Below are 25497 nucleotides of genomic sequence, written 5' to 3'. Positions count from 1 at the left end.
AGGGCCACAATACTACTCAAGACCCAGTCACCTCTTCAGCATGGGCAAAGTTCAGGAGTGGACTATGAGTCGCTCCTAAAGCCTAAGGGCCACAACACTGCTCAAGACCCAGTCGCCTCTTCGACATAGGCAAAGTTCAGGAGTGGATTACGAGTCGCTTCCAAAGCCTAAGGGCCACAATACTGCATAAGACTCAGTCGCCTCTTCGACATGGGCAAAGTTCGGGAGTGGACTACGAGTCGCTCCCTAAGGGCCACAATACTGCATAAGACTCAGTCGCCTCTTTGGCATGGGCAGAATCTAGGAGTGGACTACGATTCGCTCTTGAAGCCTAAGGGCTACAATACTGCATAAGACCCAGTCGCCTCTTCGGCATTAGCAAAGTCCAGGAGTAGACTACAAGTCGCTCCCAGAGCCTAAGGGTTACAGTACCGAACTGGTAGAGACCTCGGCACCTTACGGGCAGCTCGTTTCCAAGCAACTCCCAGAGCCTAAGAAACTGAATCTACGCTTACGAACTCGTCGAATTACGGGCCAAAAGGAGAAATCTACTCCCTTTGTCGAGTTACTTTCAGCTCAGGAGTGGGGGGCAAATGATGAGGGCGGATTTGGCCCTCCAATGACATTATGACACCTGGCACCTTATGAGAACTAAGTGCTAACTAACCAGGCTGCTCACCACTTTCTAGCAGCTTGCCACCATGTAGCACTCGTAGGCAGTAGGCAGCTCGCCACCATGCAACACTTACAGGCACTAGGTAGCTCGCCATCATGTAGCCTGGCACCTTACATAGCCTGGCACTCACAGGCAGCTCGCCACTAGGCAGCTCGCCGCCATGCAGCACTTACAGGTAGCTCGCCACCATGCTGCCTGGCACCTTACGGGCAGCTCATTTCCTAGTCAGACCGACCACCGCATGACAACCCTGAGGAGCTCACCACCGTACCCCGCATTTTATGGGATTATGACTTGTAATGGCTATATTAGCTCACCCACTCCCCGATTCATGTGGGAATGGGCAACCCCACCAGTTGGTGGCATTATCCCCACCTAACACGAAAACAGGTCCCATCACAGCGGGAATCCAGGAATTGCTCCACCAAACCCGCGAGGACTCCAGTATATAAAGACCTCACCCACCAAAGGAGGAAATGAAGGGAGGCAAGAAAAGAGATGGTAACCCCTGCTCTCTAGCTCTCTAACTCTCTGATATCATCTTCAAGCTCTCTACTATGTGCTAACTTAGCCATCGGAGTGTCCCCGCCGGGTAAACCACCCCGTGTTCTCTAATTCAGCTCTTATAGGCAACCAATTCCTGCCGTCTACAAAGATGAGCAGATCATCTGCTGCAGGGAGCAGCCGGGTTGCACTACACCCGGGAGCTCCGCTTCAGCCCTTGAGTCACCGGCCACCTGGGAGCAGGCAGGATGATCATCTGCTGTAGGGAGCAACCGGGTTGCACTAAAAAAAATAATACGTGACCAGAAACGGTTACATCCGATTCGCTAATTCTTCATTCTCAAATCAGACTTTCCCATGGGAAATTGTCTCAATGAATAAGTGATTGTAGGAGTGAAATCTTGATATAATTCGAAAAAGCAAGAGGCAAGTCCAAGCAAAGTAATAAGAAAAAATCAAAAATACGTTTTTAATCACATTTCTAGGATTAAACAAAGGGATTCGCAAATAAAAGTGCTAATGCCACAACTAGTCCATAAATTGACATGCTCAAGAAAGTCTTCTCGAAAGCCGGAGTGCGCGTTAGCGCACTTTTGTTTTCTTGCTTGTTACATCTGTTTTTTAGCAGGCTGCTAGTTGTAGCGTGCTAGTTAGCTACTCTTCCATTTATCTCACCTTTATCAGATGTCCACCCCGAACTGAAGGGGCTGAGGCCCACATGGGCTGTGCCACCCTTCTCGGTGAAAATTTTGGGGGTCGGCCCGGCACGATCCACAGCCCAGGCCCACGTGGGCCCGTGTTGTGTTGTGCCGTGCTGCGGGCCGGGCTGGCCCGTAGGCCAAGCCTTGGCCCAAGTCGGGCCATGAACTGGGCTAAAGTTATTTTTGCCTATTTATTTAAAAATTTGAAAATAAAATTAAAATTTTAATTTTATGTGAATTTTGATGTATACAATTGCTTATATATACAATAATTAAATAAATTAGTATAATAAAATTGAAAAAATTGTTTATTTTATTAATATATTATATACTATATATTATTATATAACTATAATTTATATAATATATTATATATTATATATAAATATATAAAATATATAAATATTATGTATATATATAAATATATATAAATAGTATATATGGGCCATGCCGTGGGCTGGGCCGTGCTGGCATGGGGGTCGTGGGCAGCACGGCCTACTTGATTGTGCCATGTTGTGCCGGCTGTGGACTTCAAACCCCAGGCCCAGCACGACACAGACCATCATGCTGGCCTTGGCACGGCCCGTGGGCTGTCGTGTGGTGCCGTGCCGTGCTGGGCCACAGGCGACCCGACCCAATTTATACCTCTAATAGGGCTAAAGACTTATAAATACCTTAAAGTTTCAAAAAATAACTTAAAAATAAAACTGAGGTTTGTCATTGGACTTAAATTTACCTTGTGGTTGTTAAAGATTCTTTTACCCTACATTATCCTTCAAATTTTCAAAAGGGAACCATGAAGAAAAAATGAAAGAGAAACTAAAATCGACTACTATCAATAGGTTCTGCAACATATCTAGGTATGAGACCTTGATGTGATGGGCAAATGAAACCTGGATCAACGACAATGTGCTTCAACCGAGCATTGGATTTAGTTATTTACATAAGGAGTTTTTGGTTTCTAATGATGCAAGGTATTCTCCATCCCCTTTTATCTCTACTCTCTAACATTATAGTTATGGATTCAAAAATACTAAATGACCATTACTCTATGCAAAAATACCTATCATTGCTCTATGCATGCCTATGGAGGCATGAACTTGATGGGATTGGAACAAGATGCCGAATTTGCTTGAGTTTTACTCTTTTTAATTAAACTTTATTGCCTTTCAATTGCATTTTTATAGTTGGTTAAACATGGAGTGTTTCTTCTCCATTAACATTACATTAAATTATCATTGGCACAGTGTAGGTTAGGTGTTGGCAAAGGATCAAAATTTCGATATATATCGGCCAATACATATCATATTAGATCCTTCCCGGTATGCCCCTACAGGGGGTGTTTCGGGTCAGCGAGTGGTTTAGGGGGTAGATCGGCTTTAAACCGTCTCCTCTGAACTAGTTAAAAAAAAAAACACATAAAAAACAGTACAGATCTAGACCGATACACCCTACTGGCGTATCACCCTATATCCATATTTTGAAACTTCGGTGTTGGTCTATACTTTGTAGAAAGCATTTCAATTTCTAATATTGGTACCTTTCTCCTTTCTATTAAGGTTTTAGTTTGGTTTTCTCCAACTTCTTCGTAAGAAGCTTAGCAGAACCAGGGCAAAGAGAGAGATGCGCATCTCGATTATATTTAGAAACATTTCAAAGGGCATAATAGGGTTTTCAAATATTAAAAAGCTCTTATAATGTCACATGCTAGTTTCATCGATGAAAGGTAAGTTTAAGTTCAATTGGGCTAGCACAAGGTATATTCAAGTCTATTTTAAAAGCTTAAGGTATGTTTAAGTCAATTTCTAAAATTACAGAGTATGTTTTAAGTCTTTTACCCTAAATAATATGTTTCCAAAATTTTTTATAATTTTTTCTATTGATATATTTGTAAAAATAATTCTTATTTGACACACTTGTTTTTGTTTAAGACGAACAAATTACTGATAGACAATGAGAGAGAGATAGAGTACCTGAAATCTCCTATCTGTGAGGTGCAAATCTAATGGATTGGAGACCTTGCCCATAGAGCAACATGCAACTAGGAATTGCTAAATCTTATTAGGGAAACAATGTTTTGGAGGCCCATTTTCCTTTCAATATCCTCACATAACTTGTGTTCTATGTATCAACAAGATAGCATAGAACACCTTTATATATTTGGCTCCGAACGACTCTTTAACCTATTATTAGGAGCAAGTAACAAAGTAAAAAATGTTGAGTATAGTGCCCCCCAGTTGAATGACTTATACCCCATAGATTGAGACAAGTGCCTCAATAATCAAGGCTCTTTACACTTGGTCATCTAGCCTACTCTAGTCAAATGGCCTTCCATTGACCTAGTAAGAGCCAAAAATACCAATGTAATTCAATAATAGTGGCATATCTACACATAAAAAATCAGTTTTTAAGGAAGTAAACAACCAAATAAATTATCTTTTATGAATAATAATAAATGAAAAAAGAATAGGAAAAAGTTTGGTTGTGTGTGAAAAGTGTTGCATAGAGATAACTAATCTTCCATCAACATGTGGCTTGTCACATGGCCATTGGATATTCCAATATGTTGAGGTAGAGGTGTTAATTGGGTCATTCTACCCTATGGTCTGGCATAATTTGAGTCGGCCTAACATAATTTGTATGGGCCGATGGGTTGTGCCAAGCTTGGGGTTTTAGGTTAGCGGGCTGGACTAGCACGGCCTGCATTATCATGCTATGCCGCCCATGGCCTAGCATAGCCCATATATATTTTATATATATTTATATATAATATATAATATATTAGATAAATTATAATTATATAATAATATATAATATATAATATATTAATAAAATAAATAAAATTTTCAATTTTATTATACTATTTTATTTAATTATTGTATATATAAGCAATTGTATACATCAAAATTTATATAAAATTAAAATTTTAAGTTTTTTTTTCAAAAATTTAAATAAATAACTTTGGCCTGGTCCACGACCTAGCCAAGCCCAAGGCTTGGCCCATGGACCAGCCTGACACAAGCCCACGTGGGCTCGGGCCATGGGCCATGTCGGGCCAACCCCCCAAAATATCCCAGGGGAGGGAGGCACAGCCTGGGATGGCCCGCAGGACAGCACAACCCTACCTGCACTTTGCACGAGCTGTGCTGTGCAGGCTCGGCACGACCTGTTTTACACTTGTATGTTGAGGATCAAATGAGGGCATATGACCACTACCATTATCTCCCATTTGGCTAATTAGACTTGAGATGAATAAGTGCCAGCCAATTCCATTGCCTTCATGTGCCTTGCATATTTGTAATTGTAATGGGCTTTATCAATACATTAGCAATCATTTCACTTGTAGGCACATATTCTACTAGGATCTCATTTTGTTGGTACATATCATATAAATACTAGTATTGGAGACCTAGGTGTTTTCTTTTAGGAGCGATCTCACCATTTTTATTGTTTGGACAGTGGTTTCATTGTCATTGAATATTTTCACAGCTCTATTGGCGCATCGGGAACCTTGAGTTCTTTGAATATTTTCCTAATCCAAACCGCTTTCGATGCCATAGAATTACATGCAATAAATTGAACATCCATGGTAAATTTAGCTATGTAGCTTTGCTTTTTGCTTGTCCATGGGACAACTCCTCCTAAGAGGAATACGTATCCGGTTGTGGATTTTCTATCATTTAGGTTATCTATAAAATCAACATCCTAATAACCCAGTAACTCTAAATCATTTGCATGGTTAGTTAATTTGAAGTGTCTTGTCAGTTGTAAGTCTTGTCTAAATATAGTTTTAACAGTTTTTCAATGTGTTTTACATAGATTACTTTGATATCTATCTACAAGACCTACAACATATGCCTTATTCGGTTTTGTACAAAGCATTTCAAACAGCAAACTGCCTATAGTTTGAGCATAGGGTTTATATTTCTTTTTTTATTTTTTATTTTTTTTGCATTTTTTCATTATTAGTGAGTCATATTTCTACTTAACTTGGTTTCTTTATAAATTGGAGTTTTAACTCCATCACAATCTTTCATGTTGAATTTCCTTAAATTTTTTTCTAAGTAATGCTCTTGTGAAAGAATCAAGTTTTTAGCATTCTTATCTCTTTCTATCTTAATTCCAAGAACATAACTAGCATCACTCGTGTTTTCCATTTCAAAGTTGGTTTTTAACCAATCTTTTATTTTCATTAATCATAGACACATCATTACTAACAATGAGAATGCCATCTACATATAATGAAAGAATAAATTATGAATAAATCCAAGTTTTGAGATTGCTTCATGAAAAGTATGGTATCACATCCTAAACGATTGTTTTAAACTATACAATGATATCTTTAATTTATATACTTTATTTTTTTGTCCCTTTATTATATAACCTTGGGATGAGTCATGTATATTTTCTTCATTCAACTTTTTATTACAGAAACTAGTTCTAACATTTAGTTGGCATAATTCTAAGTTGAAAAAAGCAACCAGACATTAGGATTCTAATAGAGGTGAACTTAATTGGCATAGGAAAACAAATCTATTTGTAACCAATATTTTATACTCGGGTACCCTTTGTTAAAAGCATTGCTTTATATTTTTCTATAGTCCCATTAGCATTTACTTTTATTTTTAGTATACATTTACACTTTATAGGTTTCCTACTTCTGGGGAAATTAACTAATTCCCAAACTTGATTTTATTTGTTGAGTCATGGCTTTATATCATTTTTTTTCTATATTAAATGCTTTTATAGCAATTTCAAACTTAATTGGATCATTAAGAGATTCCTATTCAAGTAAGTAGTCTTTTAGTCCTAATGAGGGGAATCTTTCTCTTTGAATTCTACTTAGGGTGTCATTATTAGATGAAACATGTCTTTTAAGTGTATTTTTAATTATTGTGATTTCTTTGTCAATTTCAAATAGGCTTATTAATTCTTTATTATCCTTAATTTGGTTTTTAGGAATACAAAATATCTAATTTATGTTAATTCAATTGTTCTATTAATTTCAAACAAGCAAGCCAATTCTTTATTATCCTATAAATGTACACATGAGACTCTTGTTATCTATCTTGCTTCTTTGTTGATTTAGCACTTTAACTATGCATAACGCCTCTAAATTTTAATATCACTTAAATATGGTTTTTTACCAGTTTACATTTAATGGGGTGTCAAGATATTAATCTTAGTTGATTTTATTTTTAAATATACAATAGTATCAAAAGTTTCTCCCCAAAAGTGTGTCCTAGATTTAAGTGAGATAACATTGATCTCACCATATCTAATAAAGTTCTATTTCGATGTCTAGGCACTTCGTTCTGTTGTGTTGTAAAGGACATGGTGAGTTGATATATTATTTCATTGTGTATATAGATCATCAAATAGGTTGTAAGTATATTCCGCACCTCACTCTCAAGAATTTTTTATTTTTCTTCTTAGTTGATTCTCTATTAGTGTTTTATACTTTTTTTAATTTCTCTAGGACTTCAGATTTTCTTTTAATCAAGTACACAAAACCAAATCTAAAGGAATCATCTATAAATGTCACAAAATATTCTATACCTCGACATGTTTTTACATTCAAAAGGCCACAAATATTTGAGTGTATAGTTGCTAATAATTCTTCTAATTTTTTTCCTTCCTTAAAAAGGGAATCTGCATGGTTTACAATAATTAAAAGTTTGTTTTCATTTTGGGTATTAAGCTATTGGATCTCATTCTTATCATTTTATTCTTATTTATGTGGTAAAGTTTAATGTACCACACACACACACACACACACACACACACACACACACATATATATATATATATATATATATGCATTTTCATCCACATGATAAACACAGTCAGAATAACTAGAATGCATCAACTTTATTAATAGTTAAACAGTACAACCCGTTAGACTTAACCCCAACACTCAACCATTCTTTCCAATAGTCACTTTTTCCTCCCCTAAAATGTACATTAAACCCCTTTTCATCAAATAAAAGATACATATAATAAAAGTCTCTTAAAATTGGGTGCATACAATACATTAGTAAGAATCGAGTTTGTGTTCTCATTTATTGAGATCTTAACATTTCTAGTTACAAGCACATTTATGTAGGTGTTGTTCTCCATAAAAATTCTATGTTCTCTTGCCTTCATTTCCTTTAATTCTAAAAACAATTTGTTAGTTTTGTAGATATGCCTAGAGGATCCAAAACTAATGCACCAATTAGAAAGATTAGAAAATTTAAAATTAGTGAAGTGGGGTTCAGAAACCACATAATTAACAATATCATTCTTTTCAGTTTTTCTCTTTTTATTATTTGATTCATTCATATTGCATTCAAGGCAATTATATTTTTGTATATCCTTGTTTTCCATAGTTAAAGCAATGTTTACCTCTGGTTTTGTTGAACCCTTTTGAGAACGTCAACTTTTTATTAAATTTCTTTCCATTGTGTTTAAAGTTTTTTCCCTTAGGTTAGCCACTTTGGAAGTTTTAGTTGATTTGGAAGCAACCATTAGGGATGATGTTTATGTTTAAAATTTCATCCAATTGTGTTTAAAATTTTTGTCCTTTACATTGTGTTATATTTCTTACTTTCAAGTTTCAACCTCTAAACCCTACAATTAAAGTAGGTAAATTTTTAATATTTATTTCCCTTTCAGACAAATTTAGATTTGTCACTACTGAATTCCAAGAAGGTGGAGGGCTATTTAGAACAATGGCTACTAATTTTTTCAAGAATAGGATTTTTATTAGTGACTACCAGCTCTTTGGCTAGCACATTCATTTTGCTCACATGTTCAACAATGGAATCATCTTCTCTCATTTCAATGTCATAATATTTTTCAATCAATAAATGATTATACATTTTAGTAATCTTTGCATATATATTTCTTTAATAGCTTTAAACATATCCTTAGTATTATTATACTCTTCAAAAATAGCTTTTATATCAGGTTCCTAGATCTGATATCCATCCACCCAACGAATAGCTCCAATTGATACGGAAGCACAAGTTGATGTAGATTTCTTTGTTGAGTTTCTAATGGCATTGTAGAGAAGACTCAAGTGGCTAAGAGGAGTGGGCCTTGACGCTCAAGAAAGAGAAGAATACAACACTTGAGCAGTTCAGATTTATGCCGGTGCATGGTCTCTTAGATTGTATCGAAGAAGATGAATAGAATGGAATAAGTTGTTGTTGTCGTAGTCCCTTGAACATTGTATATTTGTATTCAATCGAGTTGAGACGAAACTCTCGAATAGGTATTTGGTCTCTCTCCTTTCCTTTTGAGACTTAAAACATGGGTCGTGATTCAGTGGAGCGTGGCCACGCTTAATATGTTACACCAGTTGAACTTGGGGCTCTGATATCAATGGTAGACGATGAGAGAGAGAGAGAGAACCTAAAATCCTTTGTTTGTAAGGTGTGAATCTAATGGATTGGAGACATTGTTCTAATACCAACCAAATAAATTTTCTTTTTGTGGAAAATAATAATAATAATTTAAGAAAAAAAGGAAAAATGTTTGGTTGTGTGTGAAAAGTATTGAACAAAGATATCCATAAAACAATTAATCTTCCATCAACATATGGCTTGTCATATGGTCATTGGATATTCTAACATGTTGAGGATCAAACGAGAGCCTATGGCCGCTCTACTATCAATTACAACTCCATGAAATCAACAGAAGAGGGTAGTGGCTCAGAACAATGACAGTATCACAATACTAGGAAGGATTCTTGGTTTATGGATAGAGAAAGAGAGAAGAAGAGGTTAACAACGGAGCTCAAACTTGAGTGGCATGGAAGTATTAATTTCTCCGATGAAGTATTAAGAAAGGCTTTATTAATTAGAGCAATCAACCTGAAACCTAGCCCACCGAAAACATAGATGAATAGAACTGTATACCGAGATTTCCTTGAAATGTTTTGAATTCCTATGAGACCCTATTGGAATTCCAAGTTATGGATTCAATAGCTTCCAAACTTTGAAGTTAAATGAATTATTAAGGTATGAGAATTAGTTGGTATTTTGGAGTCTTTGGGATGATCTTGTAGACAAAACTAATACCGGTTTAAATGATTGCGTTGTGTGTATCCCATGCGCTTATGACAAAACAGGTATCACTATCATAAATGGTCACATTTAACCCAAATGCAATTGATACAATAAATCAGTAACTGCAAGTTTCCTTTTAATTAAAAAATAAGCAAATAATAAATAATTTAAAAAGATAGGACCCATTAATAATAATTAGGATTATAATTTGGGTAGACCCAATCCAAGTCTGATTAGGTCCAAATAGGGGTGGTCATGAGTTGAGTTCTTCACGAGTTATTCGAGCTCGACTCTACTCGGTTTGAATCGAGTTTTGAGTTGAACTTAAGCCCAATTTACAGGCTTGATTAATAAACGAGTCGAGCTCGAGTCTAATAGAGCTCGGCAAGTTCAAATATATATATATATATATATATATATATATAATAAAATTATAGAAAATGATATATATAATAAAAATATTATAATTCTTAATTTTTTAAATATCAAATAATGAAATAAAAAATATTTTTATATATAATTTTTTTCTCAAATTGAATTCGAGCTTACGAGTTTTTGACTCGAGCTGAACTCGAGCTCAAGGTTCTAGTTCGAGCCTCATACTATTTGGCTCAGCTCAGCTTGAATCCACCCCTAAGTCCAACTTGAGGTTTTAGGCAGGCTGGACTTCAATTTGGGTTCTAGGATGGATTTCGTGTAGAAAATTTGAACTTTGATCTAAACTGATGCCCAAACTTAAACTCTACACTTGGGTTTGGTGCAGGTTACAAAATTGAACTTAATAATATAATAAATATCATTTTATACCTTTACTCTTTACCTTTACCAAGCATATGCCCTTACACCAGTCATCTCTTATATACACACTCTATACATATGTACAATATGTAGACTTGTTCATGGACTGGACTAGGGCTTGACTTTATTCTAATGGGCCCAAGCCGAGCCCAAATTGGGCCCAAAGCACAGTTCATGAACAAGTCTAACAATAAATATGTGGTCAATCAGCGCCTTAAATTAGGGCTACAGCAAATGGGGCCGGATCTATTAACAACAAAATACTTTTCTAATAAGTTTCAGCATGATCAGTGTTCACACATCTTACCATGAGACTGGACTCACCATGGTAAGATGTACGAACACAGATCATGTTAGAATTTGTTGAAAAAGTATTTCGTTGTGTGCAGATCTGATCTCACAGCGTATATCATAACAAATTATGGAAGAGTAGTTGACTCACCGTATTAAGCAACTATAGACGGAAGAAACCTCTTTTACCAATCATCCTCTTAAGCTAGGGTTCCAATAATAAACTATGAAGCACACTCATGGATGGCTTTCCTCATTGTGTTTACTTTAGTTAGCCATTGAAAACGTATCTGATTTACTTGTGAACATAATAGGAATAATTGTTTAGCTTGGACTCCAATTCTTGTAGTTTACAGATATTGTGTTAAAATATCCAAAACAATTCAATCAAATCCATAATCTGATAGGCCAAATCACTACTTGATTGTGTTTACTTTAGCCATGGAAAACGTATCAGATTTACTTGTGAACATAGGAATACTTGTTTAGCTGGGACTCCAATTCTTGTGCATTCTTGGAATGTTTTTAAAATTGGACTGGACTGGATGGTCAGATCAGAAAAACCGGAAATTGGTCACTGGTTTCGTTTCAGTTCAGAATCGCTTTTTGGTAAAAAACTATTTATTTAATCAGCAAATCGTTGATCTGGACAGTTGAACCATCGACCCGTTGGCTCAAACAACAGTTTTGGCCATTTTTACTTTTATTATTATTATTTTTTTATCAGAACAGGCCATCTGTTTGGGTCAAACAGTTGGTCCATTTGACCCAGAAACTGGACCAGAATGATTCCCTGTACAATTTAGTTTTAAAAACCTTGGATTCTTGTAGTCTACGGATATTGTGTTAAAATCAAAGTTCAAAATATTATTATGTATCAGTCCGTTTCGAAGCCTTCCCAATACAAAAATAAATAAATATATAAATAAAACACAAAAAAAGCACCAATACTACACCTTACCGGCGTATCATACCAGCCTGTATCAATATTTAAAACCTTGGTTAAAATATCCAAAACAATCCAATCAAATCTATAGTATGATAAGCCAAACCACTACTTGATTGAAGCCATCCAACAGTTAAACAGCCAAACTCTGTTACTTATCTCTATCCTACACCACTGAAAATATATGGAGAGTTGGAGACTTACATAATTTTATCTTTCTTCATAAGTAAGTAAGAAAGAAAGAAAAATAAAGTTTTAATCAACAATTAAGGATAATGTGAATTTGAGGTCGGGGAGGTAATTGAAGGCGGCAAACAGGGCATGAATTGGACCTGGACAACCAGCTGTCGATACAAGAAGTGTGGAATCTATGGTTGCAGCCGGGGAGCACCCGGCAGCGGCTGTCTTCCGTGAGAGCATCCAAACAGATGGCGCATTCGGAACTGGAATCTTCTCCGTCACCCACATCCACAGTCGGATGGGATCGAACCGACAGAGGCAAAGATGGATCAGGGCGATGGCCACGGCGTCTTTGATTCGACATTCTCATCTCCATGCACTTGCGGTAGAGAGAGCAAGTAATATTGACCATGAAATAGAATGCAATGAAATAGCCGAAGAGCAGGAAACATAAGGCCGTAAACGTGAAGACACCATTGAAGGAAGAAGTAGCAGCGGGAGTAGCAAAGGAAAAAGGACTATCTACTGGCGGGAGCATTGCTTTTTTTGGCTTTTTGCTTTTGCTTTTGGTTGATGGTTTTGTTGCTAGATGAATGGTGATGTAAACTGTAAAGATCTGTTACACACTCAACTCCTATATATAGCATGTACGTACGGGAGAATGAAATTGTAGTCCTGTTTGGACTAGGGTTCAAACTTCAAAACTAAAATCTTCTCCTCGTTGGGTACGGATTATGTCCTGATTTTTTTTGGATCTAATGTAGCACATCTGCTGTGACCGTGGTTGCAGATTATCTTACAACCGTCCACGTGTCCAGCCTTTCGGCCACTTGGGATGGGACCACGTGTGACTCACCTGAAGAGTGAAGGGCAATATCCTCCCGCAGAGATGATCAGTTGTCCTTCCTCCTTCCTGTATAAAACCCACTTCGACCATTAGCATCACCCCCTCTTTTCCCCTCTCTCTCTCTCTCTCTCTCTCAGTGTGTGAGCCTGTTTTACTCGTTAATGGCGGCCGCCAGCTTCTCCCCATCTGTAACTTCTCCTGTTTCTTCATCCAAAACCCTAAATCCAGTCTCGAAGACCCTAGGCCTGAGGCTGGGCATTCTATCTTCCTCTTCTAAAACCCTGAGACCTCTCCTTGCCCGTGTCTCGACGAGTTGTGCCGCTTCCACCAGGGGATCCGCTCTTGGAGCTCGCATGGTCTCAGTACCTGCGATCAAGCCCATGATTTCGCTCGATTTCGAGACTTCTGTGTTCAATAAGGAGAAGATAACCCTTGCTGGTCATGACGAGGTAAAGCCACTGCATTTCTCCGTTCAATTTTATCTCAGTCTATAAGCTTTTTCTTTCCTTTTCCTTTTTGGACCATTTTTGTTTATCCCTTTGGGTATTTTTGCAGTATATTGTGAGAGGTGGGAGAGATCTGTTCCCCTTGCTGCCAGATGCCTTCAAGGGGATCAAGCAGATTGGCGTCATTGGGTGGGGGTCTCAGGTGAACTTCGTGTTCTTCAGTTCTTGCATGAGTTTTACGGTTCTGGTTGAAATTATGGGTGTGGTAACTCGATTCAGATTATTCTTTTCTGTAACACGACTTCCTTCTCCCTTAACTTTTTGCTATGTATTGTAGTTTTCTGACATAGTATTTGTTTGGTTTGTCCTTGTGGCGTGAATGCCATCTTCAATGTCCACTTATTTCCTTTTTCCCCCGATGGCCATAACACTACTGATATTTGCTGGTATTTTGGGGGTGATGTCGTCTACGGTTAAAATGCTATAGATGTTGATCTTGTTTAGCTTCAGTTGTAGCGTCATGGTTGTTGTCTTGGACATTATACAAATATTATTCATTATGATCTTTAAACTGATCTCTTTTCTACCATAAAAGTTTTCAACTTTGTAATTATTTTCTCCTTTGTAACTGTGGTTCTTTTATTTAACAACTACCATACGAGAGTTGTATAGACAATTTATTGTTTCTTTAATTCTCTTGACTCTGTCGATTTATTTGATGCCTGTCTAAGATTATCCCTTTGACACTGACAAGACTGCTGTACTTTAATGTGTGTGACCTCATCTCTTTATAGTTCCAGAATTGATTTTTGATGTATATTTCCATTTTCTTTGATATTTCCTTAATTCCTTTAGAAGCTGCATATTAATCTTTCCAGGCGTATTAAGTAATTACTCTCCCTTTGCATTCCATTTAGGGGCCTGCCCAAGCTCAGAACTTGAGAGATTCTCTTGCAATTGCAAAATCCGACATTGTGGTCAAGGTGAATTATTTATTCATATGTGTTTATCCAAAACGAATTTCTTACTGATAAAAGAAGCAAAAGATTTTCTTGCATCTACATTTCTATATCCAATCAATGACAATCTCAATTTAGTTATCTTGTCGTTTTCACAGATTGGTCTGAGGAAGGGCTCACGTTCCTTTGAGGAAGCTCGTGCTGCTGGTTTTACCGAAGAAAGTGGTACCCTGGGTGATATATGGGAAACTATTTCTGGCAGTGATCTGGTGTTGCTATTGATTTCCGATGCAGCACAGGTTAGAAGATTTTACACAGAGATGATAGATCTACCCTTTCTTTGTGGTGCTTCAGTCAAATCATTCCCCCCACCCATCCACCATTCTTTCTCTTTTTCCCCATTTTGTTTGTCTATGATTGCATTGCAGCCACAACAGTCCAGGTCCAGAAGACTTTTACTAGCATATGATATTAACATCTTGCAAATCTTTAAAGGTTTCTTAGTGGAATTTTGGTTTTATCATTCTGCAAACACAAGAGACCCTACTGATTAAGAGTTACACAATTGACTCAACTCCATATTTCCTTTTACTTAATCAAGATGAATTTTAACCTATTAAAATAAAATAAAAGAAGGATATAGAAAATGGAACAAAACTAAAAGACTTGATCAATTGGTTCATCTTACAAGCACAATATATTATACAAGCTTCTCTATGAGGTTTCTTCTACATTTGCCAGTTTTTTATAGTAAAAACTTCTACTGTTATTGACTAGAAAATGTTAAAATGAATAATCCACAAGGTGGATTGGTTTCCAGTTAAGCTAAGGTTGTCTTTGGATCCAGGCAGAATTGAGGGGCTCAATTCCACAAGTTGCAGGATTCTGCTAATTTGGCTCCATTTTCACAAGGAAGTGGAATTTGAAACCTAGAATAATTTATGGGGCAATTTGTTGAAGTTTCTCAACTGAAAAGCTTATTGCTTTGTCTTTTGGTGAACAAGTTTCTAAGGAGGTTGTGAGCTTCTAATAGCTGAAGGAAAGCTGGTAGATTACTACTATACCCTTGGATATTTTACTAAGTAGTTATTTTATCCACTAAATGACAAAGCAATAAGTCATTCAGTTAAGGAACTTAGCTGTTATCAAAGGCCCCTAGTTACGTATGAGTTTCACGAAGAGGCGAGAATGGATTAAAATTCCAATTCCATTGCTGTGACCCAAACACCTGACCACTTAAGTAGTATCTGTAGCACAAACCGTTGCTGGTCCCAGATACCTGGGTTTTTGGGAGAGATGGATAGATAGACTTTTGGAATTTTATGCACAAAGACTTGAACTTATGTTGGCACACTTGTCAGCCTGAGGTTTTACCATTGTACCAAGCATAGCCCCTCAAGGTATATCTGTGACAGATTTTAAAATGAACTATGCACGTATTCCTAGTTATTTGCCTTTCTTTTTAACTTCTGAACAACTTTTTGTGCTAATGGTTTGCTCGATCCTTGGTTGCAGGCAGATAATTATGAGAAAGTATTTTCTCACATGAAGCCAAACAGCATACTTGGGCTTTCTCATGGGTTTCTTCTTGGACATTTACAGTCATTAGATCTTGATTTCCCTAAGAATATTAGTGTTATCGCTGTATGCCCCAAGGGAATGGGCCCCTCTGTCAGAAGACTGTATGTCCAAGGCAAAGAGATAAATGGCGCAGGAATCAATTCTAGCTTTGCTGTCCACCAGGTCTCTGTTATCTTCTGAATGACCATTTTTTCTTCTCTGGGATTTAAAAGGCAAAGTTTTTGGGTTTATTTGGCTCTCTTTTAAGTGGAACTTTTGGCTTTATTACAAATAAAAAAAAAAAAAAAACTTCGGTTCAATTTGTTTGCAGTACAACTTCATTTGCACTGGTGCAAAATGTATGGGAGTGCAACTTCTGCATCCAGCTTGGTTTGCACTGCTAATAAAGAGACCAGAAACTGCCTCTTTATTGCACAGATTTATATTTATATTTTCAATCTATTGAAATTATTCAAATAATCTTGTGCAGGATGTTGATGGTAGAGCTACAGATGTTGCGCTTGGGTGGTCAGTGGCCCTTGGCTCTCCGTTTACATTTGCCACTACACTGGAACAAGAGTATAAGAGTGACATTTTTGGGGAGCGTGGTAAGCTCATTAGTGTCTTATTAGCTGTCATTTTTTGTTGATAATCTTGTTACGATTTCTTATTTATTGTTTTGTCGATTTATTCTTCTAGTCACATGTGTTTGATTTATAGGCATTTTACTTGGTGCTGTTCATGGAATTGTGGAGTCCTTGTTCAGAAGGTACACTGAGAACGGTATGAGTGAAGATCTTGCTTACAAAAATACCGTCGAGTGCATTACAGGAATTATATCCAAGACCATCTCAACTAAGGTTATTCTAGAATTCTTCTTCCATTCCCCTTTTCTGCCTCTGCTTTTGGAAATTGTGCTGAATGGGATTTTTTGTTTCATTTTCTTTTCCGTAGGGCATGCTGGCTGTCTATAATGCCTTGTCAGAGGATGGTAAAAAGGAATTCGAAGCTGCCTACAGTGCTTCATATTATCCTTGTATGGATATCCTGTACGAGTGCTATGAAGATGTGGCTTACAGGAGTGAGATTCGGAGTGTTGTCTTGGCGGGGCGTCGCTTTTATGTATGCGTTATGACCATATCCACTCCTACCATCTCTATGTTTTTGCCCATAATGTTGTGTTGTCTTAATATCTGGTCTTTGATTTAACCAATTAGATTACCTTGAAGTTTCACAATCATTTTCACATAGTACCAACTAAGGAGGTATTTGGGATTGAATATGATTCCTCTGATGAGATTTTTCATAAATCATCATCAATCCTCTTTAGTTGGCACTATGTAAAAATGATTGTGAAGCTTCAAGGCAATCTAGTTGGTTAAATCAAAGACCAGATATAAATCACTGATGGAGATTGTTCGTTTGGTACCATTGCTGCCATGTCAGCCGATTCCTGAGTTTGCTTGGTAGTGATTATTAGCAGTGATTTTTCCTTTTTAGGAACCATCTCCCCTATCCATATTACATGCCACGTCATCCAAAAAAAATCAGAATCGGCCTGAAAAGAGGAACCATATAAAAAGGGTGATCCCTCTTTTCAGCCCAATTTTAATAATCGATTTCTGACCAACTTAGAAATTGGCCAACCAAACAGCAAAATAATCAGTAATTTTTGAACAGGAAAAAGAGGGTTTACCAGCATTCCCGATGGGTAATATTGACCAGACCAGAATGTGGAAAGTTGGTGAACGAGTACGATCAACAAGGCCAGAGGGGGACTTGGGTCCGTTGCATCCTTTCACTGCTGGTGTCTATGTGGCCTTAATGATGGCTCAGGTAAGAGATACATTCCTATTATTGGTAGATTGATCTGAACCATGTTTTTATTATCATTCGATTGACATTTGTGAGTTTATTATATCATCAAACATTTCAGATTGAGGTATTGAGGAAGAAGGGTCACTCTTACTCAGAGATCATCAATGAAAGTGTGATCGAGTCAGTTGATTCATTGAACCCTTTCATGCATGCACGTGGAGTCTCATTCATGGTTGATAACTGTTCCACAACTGCAAGGTTGGGATCTAGGAAGTGGGCTCCGCGCTTTGATTACATTCTTACCCAACAGGCTCTTGTGGCTGTGGACAAAGGCACTCAAATTAACCAGGACCTCATCAGCAACTTCCTGTCTGATCCTGTGCATGGAGCCATTGAAATCTGCGCTGAGCTAAGGCCAACTGTCGACATATCAGTACCTCCTGATGCAGATTTCGTTAGGCCTGAGCTGCGTCAATCTTGAAATTAGACTTGGGATGAGGAGGCTATAGCCTATATCCACCTGTGTCCTTTTTGATAGTTGTTGCTTTGAATTAGCTTTCATGAAGAGGATATAAGGATGAATCCGTTTCTTTTTTTTTTTCCTGCATCAAGTGCTCTACGAGTTGTAACGTTGTAATGTTGTGCTGAGTTTTGTGAACCGTGCAGAAATTAATAACACATCTTTATCTATTTAGTATTATTACTGCTGTTGACTATAATTATTTAATAAATTGCAACTCCACTGGCAGAGTTAATTTGATGCTATGTGGAATCATATGACATGCAGTTGGCACTATTTGGAGGGGGAGGTTGGTCATGTGCAAAATTGACATCCCACCAACTCTACTAGCAATCCTTAAAAAACATGCTTATACGAGGGATTTTGCGCCAAGCCTCCAAACCCGGCATAATTGGGTTGACTTATGAATCAGTATTGACAATATCAACTGATTGAACATCGGTCCATCGGTGGTTTGTTATGACCACCGAGTGGCAGCTTAAGAAAAATTAGGGTAAAAGATTAAAACCTCCCCTAATATTCCACCCAAATACTGAAGCATCCCTTCATTAAAACCACTTTACAGATAATAGCTGAAGAGATCCTCTGATTGGCTTCATAAAACCACTTTACATGCGTTCGTATATTTTACAAAAAAATTTGTTCAAAAAAACTAAAAACAGATTTAATTTTTTTGTAAATAAGGTCCTTTATTCAAGTTTGCGTTTGTATATTTGACAAAAAAAAATTGTTCAAAAAAACTAAAAACAGATTTTATTTTTTTTTATAAATAAGGTCCTTTATTCAAGTTTGCGTTTGTATATTTTACCAAAAAAAAATGTTGAAAAAAACTAAAAACAGATTTTATTTTTTATGAATAAGGTCCTTTATTCAAGTTTGCGTTTGTTTATTTTACAAAAAAAAAATGTTCAAAAAAACAAAAAACAGATTATTTTTTATAAATAAGGTCCTTTATTCAAGTTTTCTTTTGATGGGTGAGGAGAGGTTTTGTATTCACACAAGACAATCGATTGAGGCAAAGAGGTAATAAAGGGTATCATCGAAATTAAAAAAAAAAAAATTAACAGAAAATGATGTCATGTGTTAACAAACAGAAGGAGAATTTAAAGGATGGGAGGTTTGTGCCCATTGATGTCATTTAAGAGGTGAAATTTAAGTTCAATTTGAAAAGTGAGGATGTTTCAGTATTTAGGTGAAATTTCAGGGGAGATTTAACTCTTCTACCCTAAAAATTATGATTAAATGAACCATAACAGGCCAAAAGCCTAAATTTTATGGGGATCTGTCTGATTGTCCAATGCAGTCTTGATGAATGAAAGGTGGCAACTGGCAACTGGCTCATATTAAGGTCTCCTGGGATCGAATCCCTCCGGTGGATTATGGATTTGAGCCTTTGGGAGATAAGCTACCCCGTTGTGACGAGCAGCTCCATGGAACCAAAAAGAAAAAGAAAACATTGGAGAAAATAAAAATCTTTAATCTCAGTTCTTGATCTAGGACAAACATTGTTTTCATGTAAAACTGATTTTGGCATTTTTCCTGTTGTTATCAAACATTAGTACACCGCCAAATCAAACATTTATGTATGGATGAAAAAGTGATTGATGGGCAAGCCCAACTTATAATTTATCATCACGTCCATCAGTCCGTGGCTGATTTTGGTTCACCTTTAATTGAAAATTTGAAACAACGTGCTTATGAACGAGTATATCCTATGTCCAGGGTTATCATGTATCGGAGCTCTCAAATAAGTCTCTACCATATTCCCAAGAATTTTGAATTTTATGGCTTCATAAGGATATTCTCATACCTCCCCCTCTCCCCCAACTAAAAATAAAAGGAGGAAAATGAACTGAAAAACATGAAACCAAAATTGGCACCCTTAGAAAATATAAAGCCAGGATTGGTGATCGACTGGCAAACCAGTTAAAGGTAAACCAAGCGATTTTGCAGTCTGCACAAGTTGTCCCATTTGCACCAGGAACCGGTAAAGATGCTACTCGTCATAATATGAAGTTGGACTTTTTGAGCAGCTCTCAATTTCATGAAGTTCCAGTAACTTCTTTTCTGGGTTGCAAAGTCCTGTGTGAAGATAACCATGTTAGTATTATTAGTGGCTATCGATCTCTCAGATAGGTGAACTATAGTTCTGCTAAATTAATCCTTCTGGGCAAATTATATATAGGAAAAAAGCCTCCCACATCTTGGTAACAGTCAACTAATCAAAGACAACATCCAATTCAATAGTTTACAGAGATCTTCAACCAAATATTCAACAAGTAATTTCTAACCTGTATCTGATCAAAATGGAACTTCTATATTACAGTTTTATTTTATATCAAATGACCAGATTAGTGGACTCAACTGGACAAATCTAAGGACCTAAAGAAACCAGCTTGCTGAGTTGGTTCTATGTGCAATGATCTTCCACCACTGGGTTTAGATCCACAAAAGGACCATAACTCAATGTTGGTCCCAGCTAGGGGTGTTTATTGTACAGTTCAAACCGCAAATGGTTTGGTTTGGTCCGCAAATTTCTCAAACCGTAATTTACTGATTTGGTCTGAGATCTTCTCCAAACAGCACAGAACCGGACTGTGAACACCCCTAGTCCTAGAAATCTGGGGTCATGGGAAGGGTGGACTGGATAAGTACCTAATCTTTGGCTTCTTCTTCTTTTCTTTTTTAATGGCTGCTGTCATACTTGAATCCACATTCTCATGCTTGTCAGCCTGAGGTTTTACCATTGCCACAAGAAAATGAAGCAATAGTCTCTAGTTTTAGATCCATCTTTACCTATAAATATGCTAAACACCCCATCATGGGTTCAGCAGGCCACTTGGCATAATTAATCCAGAAAAATAATTAGGTATATAACAGACAGCCACACTGTACTTATGGGGTAGTGACACTGCCCTCTGAACTTTGTTTTTTTTTGATGAATAAAATTAGAGGGTGGCGTGATTCGAACCCAAGACACCTATGCCCAATAATTAAACACACCTTTAACCACTAAGCCAACATTCATTTTATAAACATTTCTAAAATTAAACACCCTCTGAACTTTGTTTTGCAACAAAGCTCTCCCTGAACTTCTGGATTCCAGCACTTTGCTCCCACCATTAGCATTCCATTAGCATTCCATTAGTTATTTTATCATTTTATGAGACCATTTTACCTAATGTAGTTTTTCTAAAATCTCAACCCTTGAGAATGATATGGTTATTTTCATCATTTTGATATTTATTACTGTCTACCAAATGGATCTTGAATGTGTGAAATTTAGTAATTTTACTTTCACTGTCAACCCCATTAGTGGGTCAGGGGGGAAAAGTTCTGGAATCAAGAGGTTTGAAGAGGTACCCAAGGTAATAAAAGAGATTTTAGTAATTAAGAAAAAGTATAAAAAGAAAAACTATAAGCACCAACCTGAACACTTGGGAATATCCCACACAGCAATAGATGATGGTGTGCACTCTGGTTCACATAGTGCTTGATTGTCCTCATGGTTGACATTCATTGCAAGCATCCATGCACCAATTGTAACGTCCTCATTACTGAACATTCGGAAACTGTAATTTCACAAAAGAAATAGAGTCATTGTTAGATAGGAGGTGGAAATTCCAAAAAATATGAGATATTGTATGTAGATGATAACTATCATTATTTTCAAAAGCTGTTTCACCCAGAAAACCAAAGGTGGCAATGTTGACCTACCCAACAGCAAACTTGTTATGAACCTGTTTTATTTATTTGTTTGTTTTCATGTTTCTAGTTTGATAGCCCCCACTTCATACTTGGGACAGGTTGGGATGGAGATTACAACAATATCTGAGATAACCCAGCCAGCCAGTATCAGCCCCTTTTATAGTAGTTGTAGGTGGATAAGGTAATAGGCTAGTCAGGAACTCAGGGTGGCAGATTAAAGCTACCAACTAGTTGTACCAACTATTAGCTATACAATTGAATTTTCTTCCTAAGAATATGTTAGCCTATAATAACTACAAAAAGAAACATTTAACCAAAAAGTGTTTTATTGACACAAATATGGGAATCAGAATTTGATGCATCTCAGGGAGTATGACTTGGCAAGAAGTCAATGACTCTTGGAAACATCTACAAAAGATTATAGTCCATATGTTTTTTCCAATTCTAACATTATATACCTATGAATAAGGTCTGTAACTTTATCTCTGTTGCTTAATAATGGTTTTAGAAAAAAACGAAATCCATTGTGTACATTAACTATACATTTATGTCAAATAAGCAAGTAGATAAAAGAAATATTATGTAAAAGTGGCAATTAATAATTCATGGAGTGCCAAAATCGAATGTATGTCCAACATGGACATTTTATCCACTTAGGAGAGTCCATGCAACACTGGATGAAAATCTAATAAAGTGAATTCTCTTCCTTTATTGGTATTGAAAGACTTCCTACAATTACAATAGGGATTAATATAGCACATCTATCTAGTTCTATGTTAACAGTTCCCTGGTACCACCCCTTCCCTTCTGATATCTAAGATAACCATGGCATGAAAGTAATGGTTACTGGTTAAGTCCAGCAATACACAGCTACACACTTTAATTACTCTGATTGGATCTACTGAAGAGAAAACTTGATGAAAAACATATTTAGTGGAATCTCTGAGAACATACGTTGCAAGTTGCTGGTTAAATCTGAGCTCTAATATCTGGGGTCTGCATGATATTCTTTACTGCCATTCATTAGGGAAGAAATAACATTAAAATGATCAAATAGACAGAAACAAAAAATAATGACAAGATTTACCATAATATGTATTAAATCATCTATTTTTATGAAAACCATATTCAAAGAAAATCTTTATAACATTTCTATCAAACAATGAATTATTAATGGAGTGAAAATGCATTTGAGTTTTGTTTTGGATCGATATGAAAATGCATTGAAGTTCAATACACATTAGACATTACAAAAAAGTCAGTAATGTGATATGTTAATTGAATTTGGTGAATGTGTGCCACAAATGAAAACCACAAGATCCAGTACCAGTCTTTCCATGTGAGAGTGAGGAATAAATTATGAAACGATTGAGTGTAAATACTTGACTGGATAGGAAAAAGATCTTTACCTGTCATTTCTTAAAGCAACTAAGCTTGCTACCACATCCGCTGAAAGAGCATATATAGGACCATAAGCATGGAGAAAGTATTCCTTTCCTAGCAAATAAGATAGTGGCTCATACCTGAATTAATGCAAATTATCCAAACATTACATTATTGAAAAGACATAAGGCAGGGCAATCACCATTTTGAGATGTAAATGGTTAAAAATCACAAGTTCTAACCATAATGAAGGACAATATTACAACTAACCATTTGAGAGTTGGTTCAGTGAAAACTGGACCTTTTTTCATGCATCCAAGGTAAGTTTGAGGGTGAGAACGTTCTTTTGCCAAGAGTAGTGAAAGACGATCTAGTTATCAGAGAGAAAAGCTGTGAATTTACAAGTGCGGGAAAGAATGGAGGACACTATTGCACTAAAGTAAAATTCCAAACATGTCACCTGGCCTCAAATATATATCATCATCAGCCTTAACATAGAAATCTGAATCAATAAGTGCATAAGCAGCTTTAAAGAAAGCTAACCTGCAACAGAAAGACTATATAAGAGTTTTGTGCCAAAAAAAATTGAAAGGAATAAAAAAAGCATAACCAGATGAACTATACTAATCTACTTTTGGTACTAACGTTTTATACGGGAGCTTGCTGTACTCTTCCTCGATATCTAAGAGCATGAAATCATCATACTCTGCCACCTCTTTTCTGAGCTCAGACATCTTTGAATTATCATTTGTTCTTCCTATGACAAATCGAAAAGCCAATCCCGTAGACTCTTCCAAGCTGCAGGAAATTTGCAGAATTCAAAAGGGTGAAGATAAGGAAAGAAACTTTAACAGTCTATAAATTCGCTACTTAAAATCATTAAATGTATTCAACGGGTAACAGTACTTTTATCACATCCAGACAACATATGACAACTAATTTACTACGCTTCCCATCTTTGGAATTTGAATCTAATCCTTGCAAGATTTCCAACTTTCTTAATTCACTTATGACATAAGCCAAAACCATAAAATGAGCATTGTCATATCGTAACGGATAAAATAGAGGAAAATAAGACAAAGAAATCAAAGTTCAAGATCCAAGGTGGGAAAGTTACCGTTGAAGGCCTTGCTTATCAGAAGGCATCCAAGTCTTCCGCAACGATCTTCGCCTTCCAACGGATCCAAAACCAGTCTGTATTCCCACAAATCCCATCACTTTGTACCTTTTCTGATTCCCAACAGAACTAACGCGATTCAGATCCTCAACATGTTTCCCCTTCTCCCAAACAACAGAGACAGATCTAGCTACACTATTCTTACATTTATACCCAGGAGCGGGCTTTAAAATGGACACCAATCCAAAAGCAAAACTAGTGATTCCAATAAGAAGACAAAAGGCCAAAAACGAAGATCTCCGAACGTAAGAATACCTCGATGGGCGAGGGTAGTAGGCCTTAGGAGACGAAGGCATATCTTCTAAGTATCGCCTTCATAACCATAGAAAACTAGGGTTTTCTTAGAAGAAAACTAGGGGTTGCAGGAAGAACAGTAAGGTTACTGAGATTGCAGAGAAGTTACGGAAATCAGAGATTTCTCAGCAGAGCCAGAAACGAATGCCGGAGAGCATTCATGGCGCGAAAATTAAAAGAAGAAGCAACTGAATTACTAATTTCACTTCAAGGAATGGAACATAATAAGAGATCTTACAAGGAAAAAAATTGAAAATAATAAATAGAATAAAAAAATAAAAAGTAAAAGAATGTATGATAACGTATAGATTGATCTCCGGTGAGAGTTTTGTGCAGGATGAGATACCAAAGACCAAAGTAGAGGAGACCGGCTCTAGTCCCAACAACGGTCCAACAATCAGTCACAACAACTTATAGAGCCGCCTGTCGAGTGGAAATGTGGGTTGTGCTCAAGGTTCAAAGTATCGTTACGTATCGATCGATACGTATCGTTCTGGGACTCTTCCGATACGATCCTATAGTGGGTGTATCGGGGTCTGACCGGTTCAGGGGATGGAGGGGTCCTAGGTCGGCTCCCCTGGACCAGTTTTGAAAAAAAATAAATAAAAGTAAAAAAAACGAGTATCAAAACACCC

At 36.8% G+C, this 25497-nt stretch overlaps 2 protein-coding genes across 3 annotated transcripts; one reads left to right on the top strand and one right to left on the bottom strand.

Moving 5' to 3' along the window:
• The first annotated feature begins 12815 nt into the window (after positions 1–12815).
• Positions 12816–18480, top strand: LOC104612146 (ketol-acid reductoisomerase, chloroplastic). Its single transcript, XM_010279468.3, has 10 exons — positions 12816–13446; positions 13553–13645; positions 14361–14426; positions 14561–14701; positions 15918–16145; positions 16453–16570; positions 16683–16822; positions 16917–17084; positions 17643–17798; positions 17899–18480. The coding sequence occupies exons 1-10, from the start codon at positions 13159–13161 to the stop codon at positions 18259–18261; spliced, it is 1761 nt and encodes a 586-aa protein (XP_010277770.1). The 5' UTR covers positions 12816–13158; the 3' UTR covers positions 18262–18480.
• A 1325-nt stretch (positions 18481–19805) lies between these two features.
• Positions 19806–25252, bottom strand: LOC104612147 (putative beta-1,3-galactosyltransferase 14). Of its 2 annotated transcripts, none has more exons than XM_010279469.3 (7): positions 24509–25250; positions 24037–24189; positions 23852–23934; positions 23662–23761; positions 23418–23531; positions 21730–21872; positions 19806–20382 (listed from the first exon to the last, which is right to left on the bottom strand). In XM_010279469.3, the coding sequence occupies exons 1-7, from the start codon at positions 24862–24864 to the stop codon at positions 20297–20299; spliced, it is 1035 nt and encodes a 344-aa protein (XP_010277771.1). In that variant the 5' UTR covers positions 24865–25250; the 3' UTR covers positions 19806–20296. The 2 variants fall into 2 exon arrangements, with proteins under 2 accessions (XP_010277771.1, XP_010277772.1); XM_010279470.3 differs by lacking the exon at positions 19806–20382 and adding an exon at positions 22963–23021 and having other exon boundaries at positions 21734–21872; positions 24509–25252.
• Between the last annotated feature and the right edge of the window lie 245 nt (positions 25253–25497).

Source organism: Nelumbo nucifera, chromosome 1, assembly GCF_055504915.1.
Source record: "Nelumbo nucifera cultivar China Antique chromosome 1, China Antique-T2T, whole genome shotgun sequence".
In the NCBI taxonomy this organism is placed as follows: Eukaryota; Viridiplantae; Streptophyta; class Magnoliopsida; order Proteales; family Nelumbonaceae; genus Nelumbo; species Nelumbo nucifera.
This window is presented reverse-complemented; position numbering and strand designations above follow the sequence as displayed.

Coding starts and splice junctions, on each gene's coding strand:
- LOC104612146 (XM_010279468.3), top strand. CDS start 13,159: ATGGCGGCCGCCAGCTTCTCCCCATCTGTAACTTCTCCTGTTTCTTCA. Junction 13,646..14,360: donor TCATTGGGTGGGGGTCTCAG/GTGAACTTCGTG, acceptor CATTCCATTTAG/GGGCCTGCCCAAGCTCAGAA. Junction 17,799..17,898: donor TGGCCTTAATGATGGCTCAG/GTAAGAGATACA, acceptor CAAACATTTCAG/ATTGAGGTATTGAGGAAGAA.
- LOC104612147 (XM_010279469.3), bottom strand. CDS start 24,864: ATGCCTTCGTCTCCTAAGGCCTACTACCCTCGCCCATCGAGGTATTCT. Junction 23,762..23,851: donor TGATATATATTTGAGGCCAG/GTGACATGTTTG, acceptor TCTGATAACTAG/ATCGTCTTTCACTACTCTTG. Junction 21,873..23,417: donor GTTGCTTTAAGAAATGACAG/GTAAAGATCTTT, acceptor GTGAAATTACAG/TTTCCGAATGTTCAGTAATG.